The sequence below is a fragment of the Notolepis coatsorum genome (assembly GCF_963971535.1).
Source record: "Notolepis coatsorum genome assembly, chromosome: 10".
NCBI classification, from domain to species: domain Eukaryota; kingdom Metazoa; phylum Chordata; class Actinopteri; order Aulopiformes; family Paralepididae; genus Notolepis; species Notolepis coatsorum.
In genome coordinates, this window is record NC_140174.1 from 84,174,651 (window position 1) to 84,182,150 (window position 7,500).

The following is a 7,500-nucleotide window of genomic DNA, read 5'->3' on the forward strand; positions in this document are numbered from 1 at the left end:
AGAGAGAGAGAGAGAGAGAGAGAGAGAGAGAGGGAGGGAGGGAGGGAGGAGGAGGGAGGGAGGGAGAGAGAGAGAGATACCGGGTAGAGAGGAGAGAGAGAAAGGGGAGAGAGAAGAGACAGTGGGAGAGAAGAGAGAGAGGGGACAATGAGGAGAGATGGAGAGGAGAGAGATGGGGAGAGAGGTGAAATTACTAAAATTCTCTGTGAGGGAGAGGACCACTGGATAAATTATTTTGCTGGTTAGCTTTATAGATGACACAAATTAAGTAGTCGTGCAATAATTTAATATTATGTGATGAAGAATCCTGAAGATTAACCCAGATGAAGGTTGTCAAAACATTATTCTGCGTTTCATCTACTTTGACGTAGATTTATAGATGAATCATCAGTTAGTCTGGTAGATACTGTGCATACTGTAGCTGACTAGTTAGGTATAAAGTTAGTTAGTCAGGTAGAAAATCAGCTTGTGAGTTAATAGTCATTCAGTCAGTTAGTTAAGATGGCTAGGTAGTTAGTTAGGTAGGTTTAGTCAGATTGGTAGATTGGTACCTTCTCAGTCAGTGATAGGGTTAGTGTTATTCAGGTACCTTGTCAGCCAGTGATAGGGTTAGTGTTACTCAGGTACCTTCTTAGCCAGTGATAGGGCTAGTGTTACTCAGGTACCTTTTCAGCCAGTGATAGGGTTAGTGTTACTCAGGTACCTTCTCAGCCAGTGATAGAGTGTTACTCAGGTACCTTCTCAGTCAGTGATAGGGCTAGTGTTACTCAGGTACCTTCTCGGTCAGTGATAGGGTTAGTGTTAGTCAGGTACCTTCTCTGTCAGTGATAGGGTTAGTGTTAGTGTTAGTGTTAGTCAGGTACCTTCTCGGCCAGCGATAGGACGGTTCTGGCATGAATCACAGCCACTTGCTCTTCATTGGCCAGATTCTGGAGAGAGATTGTCACCATGACAACACAATGTCAGATTATCACCATGACAACAGAATATCCGATTATCACCAGACAACACAATGTCAGATTATCACCATGACAACATAATGTCAATATCACACCTTAATTTAACAATAATAACAATAATAATAATAATAATAATAATAATAATAACTACTACTACTACTACTACTACTACTACTACTACTACTACTACTACTACTACTACTACTACTACTACTACTACTACTACTACTACTACTACTACTACTACTAATAATAATAATAATAATAATAATAATAATAATACTACTACAACTACTACTACTACTACTACTACTACTACTACTACTACTACTACTACTACTACTACTACTACTACTACTACTACTACTACTACTACTACCAGGCACGTGCACACATAGAGCCCAAGGGGTGCTTGAGCACCTGCCCTTTTGAGCCTCATAAAAAAAGTGCCCTTTTTTATTTTTTTACCGTTACGCATATAGACTGCCCTTCCAACTGAAAAATGTCAGGATAGAATAAAAATATTAGGTAAAGAGAGAGAGATGCCCCATATTCCATTGCAGTTTGCAGGGCCTCCTCAGCGTGCCTCTCCGCGGACCTATATATTTTATGCATAGCGTGGGTGGTGATGATGATGATGATGACAGAAACCGCTGTGGCTCATACAGTTGAATGCTGGTATTACACTCACTGAGGGACACGAAGAAGTCAAGTCCGATGGGATTTGGGAATCTCAAATACAAATCGGGATTGGAATAAAAAATGCATTTATATTAAACAATACAGAATATACAGCACTTCTTGGGGTCTGTAGGGTAAGCACTTATTCCCTCCCCCCTGAACATTTATGAAGATGTATGGGCCTTTTAAGTCAGTGATAAAAGTGTCTTTCAAGGATAAGTGAGCTCCTGCACTGATTATTATAGTTCAATATTCAATATTTGATCACCAAAACCCCCCAAAAAACATAAAAAGGAGGCCCCCCGCCCAAAAAGGGCCGCCAAAAATCTGGCTCGGGCACTCGGTTTTAAGACACACAGGTATATAGTGCCCTTTTCAGCCTTTGAGCACCTGCCCCTCTAAAGTCCTGTGCATGTCCCTGACTACTACTACTACTACGACTACTACTACTACTACTACTACTACTACTACTACTACTACTACTACTACTACTACTACTACTACTACTACTACTACTACTACTACTACTAACTACTACTGGACTAGTTGGAGTCTATTGATGGAGCAGCACTGGTGCTGTAGAGGAGTGAGTTGCAGTAGTCAAGTTGGGAGGAGATTAATGCATGGAACTGTGTTTCAGAAGCAGGGTGTGTGATAGAGGACCTGATCTTTGTCATGTTGTTAAGGTGGAAGAAGGAACATTTTACAATTTGGTGGAAATTGCGCTCGATGGAGAGGGTAGGATCAAAGATCCCGCTAAGGTTGCATGCCTGGGAGGAAGGGGAAACAGTGGTACCATAAATGATGAGTGCGGGGTTGTTGAATTTCGTTGCATGCTAACTTTTATTGCAGACAAACAGGAGTCGGTATGCGAGAGGGGTGGGTTGTGGGGAGATTTGGTACTGAGGTATATCTGAGTGTCATCAGCATAGCAGTGGAAGTCCAGGTTGAAATGGTGGAGAATCTGACTGAGGGGGAGAATGTAGATGATGAAAAGGAGAGGGCCGGTTACATAACCTTGGGGATCACCTTGTGTGACTGTGGATGTGACAGAGGAGTGGTTGTGAAGTGAAATGTGAAAAGTGTGATCTGTTGGAGAGGTAGGACCAGGGACGTGCACAGGACTTTAGAGGGGCAGGTGCTCAAAGGCTGAAAAGGGCACTACACTTGTGTGTGTATATATTAACCGAGCGCGCGTAGCGCACAAGCACGATTTTTAAGGGCCCTTTTCTGGAGGGGGGCCCCCTTTTTATGCTTTTTGAGGGGTTTTGGTGATCAAATATTGAATATTGAACTATAATAATCAGTGCAGGAGCTCACTTATCCTTGAAAGACACTTTTATCACTGACTTAAAAGGCCCATACATCTCCATAAATGTTCAGGGGGGAGGGAATAAGTGCTTACCCTACAGACCCCAAGAAGTGCTGTATATTCTGTATTGTTTAATATAAATGCATTTTTTATTCCAATCCCGATTTGTATTTGAGATTCCCAAATCCCATCGGACTTGACTTCTTCGTGTCCCTCAATGAGTGTAATACCAGCATTCAACTGTATGCGCCACAGCGGTTTCTATCATCATCATCATCACCACCCACGCTATGCATAAAATATATAGGTCCGCGGAGAGGCACGCTGAGGAGGCCGTGCAAACTGCAATGGAATATGGGGCATCTCTATCTCTTTACCTAATATTTTGATTCCATCCTGACATTTTTCAGTTGGAAGGGCAGTCTATATGCGTAACGGTAAAAAAATAAATAAATAAAAATTATTTTTATTTTCAAAAATGGCACTTTTTTGATGAGGCTCAAAAAGGCAGGTGCTCAAGCACCCCTTGGCCTCTATGTGTGCACGTGCCTGGGTAGGACTGGAGTGTAGTGCCTTTGATATTGAGGTTTTCAAGTCTAGTGAGCAAGGGTTTGTGATTAACAATGATTTTGTTAAGATTTGGTCAATAACACACCTTAACAATGTCAATAACACACCAATGTCAATAACACACATTAGCAACACAATAAAACAGGTGTCAGTTATGATAGATCATTATAAGCAAATGTCATGATTATGATAGCTAATTACAAACACACGTGTACAGAGGAAATGCAACATACACTTACGGCGTTATCGCCAAGAATATCCAACTTCTTCATCAGTTCACTGATCACAATGTCCTGAAGAGAAAGATGACATTAACTAAACTAAAAGATACCAGTTGAATGAATTAATTAATTAGGGCTGCACCAACTAAACAACAACTAATCGATTATAACATTTTTACTAATTTCATCAATGATTAGTTGAGTCTATGTTAAGATGCACTTCCATGACCTATTGTTCAAGCCATTTGATGTATAGAAAAGCACTTCTTTGTGTTTTATGTTTTTCTTTATTATTATTCAAATAATCTGGCTTCTTTCAAACTGAAGTCTCTTATCAAGTGGGCAGAACTGTGGCAATTTTTTTTTACTTGAAATGAGGACTGCATACTTTTTTTGCAAACCAAAACAACATACTTTATACTTATAGCACATGCATGAGCCTGGTCTATTTTGAAAGAAGAACTTTCTGATTCCAGAAAAAAAATTCACTTTTAGTGATAACGTAATAGAGTAACACAAAATTTACTTTTAGTGCTAACGTAATAGTCACATAGGTCTGAACTTGAGTTGTAGAAAAACTTGTTACTCAAGTTTTTCTGTAGTATAATAATAATAATAACTAGACAATTCCGTGCGGGGGAAATTGTGAAAGTGTGGGTGACGCCTGTGCACCGCCGGCCAACGGGGGAGAGGGTCTCTCGCGAGTCTCTATGACAAACGGTTCAAAGGATACAAAAAGGGGGCGCGGCCTAAGGATCGGGGGAGGAGTGGTCAACATAGACCATTTGAAGATCGGACTTTTCCGAGTTTAAATTTTTTTTGGACTTTTCAGAGTTTTTGAACTTTTTCGGATTTTTGATGTTTCCGAGTTTTCTGAATTTTCCGAGTTTTTGGATTTTTCCGGGTTTTCGGGTTTTCGGACTTTTCCGAGTTTTTGAACTTTTTCGGATTTTTGATGTTTCCGAGTTTTCGGAATTTTCCGAGTTTTTGGATTTTTCCGGGTTTTCGGGTTTTCGGACTTTTCCGAGTTTTTGAACTTTTTCGGATTTTTGATGTTTCCGAGTTTTCGGAATTTTCCGAGTTTTTGGATTTTTCCGAGTTTTCGGGTTTTCCGAGTTTTTGAACTTTTTCGGATTTTTGATGTTTCCGAGTTTTCGGATTTTTCCGAGTTTTTGAACTTTATCGGATTTTTGATGTTTCCGAGTTTTGTGATTTTTCCGAGTTTTGGGATTTTTCCGAGTTTTTGAACTTTTTCCGAGTTTTTGGATTTTTCCGAGTTTTCGGGTTTTGGGATTTTTCCGAGTTTTTGAACTTTATCGGATTTTTGATGTTTCCGAGTTTTGGGATTTTTCCGAGTTTTGTTGCTTCGCCAGGTCACCCACACTAATAATAGTTAGTAGTCCAGAGGTAGTATTTCCCCAGAAGGTTGTATGGCTTACAAATCCAAACGGAGCCATAGCCTGAAACCTTATGTAGTACATATCCAAATTTCATAAAGATCCATTCAGAAATGAGTGATTAGGAGTGATTTTGGTAAACTGTGTACAAAGAAAAACTCAGTTTTCTCATAGACTTCAATTCATTGGGCTGTTTTTCTCTTCCTGTTTTTTGTGTTTTAGTTTTTTTTTTTTTTTAGATTCATACTTGCATGTGGGGTATCATTGGAAAGCCACACTCATTGGCTACAATGGTCCACAATCATTTTCGAGATCGGATCTAGATTGACGGAACTACTGCAGCCTGAGTCGGGAGTGGTATTTTGCGCAATACCGTGTACTTTGCACAAGCCTCAAATACCGGCATGTAACTCGAGAACTGCTGAATGGATTTTGTCGGATTTTGACGCTATCGACAGGCAACAAATAAGCCTTCAATTCGATATATATATATTGTATAACAAAATATGCACACCCGAGCCACTAGGGGTCGCCAAAGTGCCGGTTGCAAAAAGTCCGAATAACTTCCCACATATGGGCTGTCGCAGGCTAAGAGGTACAGGTTTTGTTTTGAGAACAAACGTAAAAAGACCTGCTATGCGCACATTATCAAATTTTCAAGTTGTTTGAAAGAGCATCGTACAAGATGAGGAATAAAATGTTTGCATAACATTTAGCTTATTTTTACGAGATTAATCGATTAATCAAAGTAATAATCAATGAATGTATGAAAAAAAAGTTTATTCTGGAGCATATGGTGGTACAATCGTTTTCGCTTGGTGGTACAATTGGAACGTGAGTGCAGTCAATAATAATAATAATACACTTTATTTATATAGCAGCTTTCATACAAGTGCTTTATATAATGAAGACATAATAAAACAAGCAGCAAGAGCAATGCATAACACAAATAAAAAATGCAGCATGATGCAAAAGAAAAATGTTGTTGCAAAATCAATCAATCAATAACGCCTACAACATTGGGAAAGCCAACAACTTAACCTCTTAACATGCAACGGCCCGTATAAGGGGCCTCTTTAGGACGATTTACCCACAGGCACGTCATGGCACTTTGGCAGCCCCTAGCGGATCGGGTCTGCATGTTTTTTAAATACAATATATATATATATAGTATTAAAGCCCTATTTGTTGCCTGTTGATTTCCACTTCAGGCGGCAAAATCCGTTCAGCGGTTCTCGAGTTACATGCCGATATGTGAGGCATGTGCCATTTTACGCGGCAGAGTCAGATTACCACCCTCGACTCCAGAGTCAATCTGTGTCAAGCGAGCATCGTCGCTGAATCATTTGGACTTCCATTAAGAAATGTTCAAAATAAAAGTAATCAATCACAGTTACAGAGAAACAAGACTATTAATACATTTTGAATCGGTTAAGATGGAATCCTGATTCTTATGTGAATAGATGTTTTTCTCCCACCTCTAGTTAGTATACTTACAGTGAATCCTTCGGCCTCACAGTAGAGCTGCAGAGGACTGAGGCCTTCTGGGAAATGTATTGGTTGGAAGTTGATGGCAGGCGACCTCCGCTCTCTCTCCTGTAAGAAAAGAGACAGTTAGTTAACAGTTTTAAACACACACACATGTGACTTCAGAATTGGCTTGGACTCGTCCTCAAAAGACTTGAGACTCAATTTGAGACATGAGATTTGGGACATGGAAAATACGTTAAGTAATGTTAGTCTGGCGGCTGGGTGGCGCAGCGGACATTGCGCTCGTCACCAACGCAAGAGACACCGGTATCGAATCCGGCTGTCAGAGTTGCCTCCGGCTTGGGCCGGCCGTCATACTGACTCAATTGGCAGAGTCAGCGGTAGGGGAGTCGATGGGTGGTAATCTGGTCGTTGTAAACAGCGACTCCTACAGGTCGGTCAGGGCGCCTGCACAGCAAAGACAGGAAAATGGCGGGGGCAGTGTGAGCCTCCTACACGTTACTCCTCGCCAAATGAGAGTCCGTGCTGGGGGGTGAAAAAAAGTGACTGGCTGCCTCCACATGTATCGGAGGGGACATGTGATGGGCTTCTGTCCTCCCTATGACCGGCCAGTGGGGGGCACATGTGAGCAACGACCAATACAGGGGAGGGGAGAATTGGCACGGCTAAATTGGGATGGGAGAGAAATGTTAAATGGAGGAGAAAAAGTGGATACAAAAAAAGTTATGTTAGTCTATCCATTTTTAGCCACCCTCTCAAATTATATTGATATAGCCTGATTACACTCATTACAACCATAGACTTGAGACTTCCCCCTCAAGGACTTGAGACTTGACATGGACTTGTGATCAAGAAACTTGAGACTTGAC

The 7,500-nt window shown here is 40.8% G+C and overlaps 1 protein-coding gene across 1 annotated transcript in view; it reads right to left on the minus strand.

The window, feature by feature from the left end:
- jakmip3 (Janus kinase and microtubule interacting protein 3) overlaps nucleotides 1-7,500 on the minus strand; it is a gene marked incomplete at its 5' end in the record, with an annotated part of 69,788 nt that overhangs the window by 14,711 nt on the left and 47,577 nt on the right. The window contains 3 exons of the mRNA XM_084323080.1: nucleotides 864-929; nucleotides 3,762-3,815; nucleotides 6,638-6,736. Coding sequence (XP_084179206.1) covers nucleotides 864-929; nucleotides 3,762-3,815; nucleotides 6,638-6,736 — 219 coding nt within the window. The remainder of the gene's footprint in view (nucleotides 1-863; nucleotides 930-3,761; nucleotides 3,816-6,637; nucleotides 6,737-7,500) is intronic.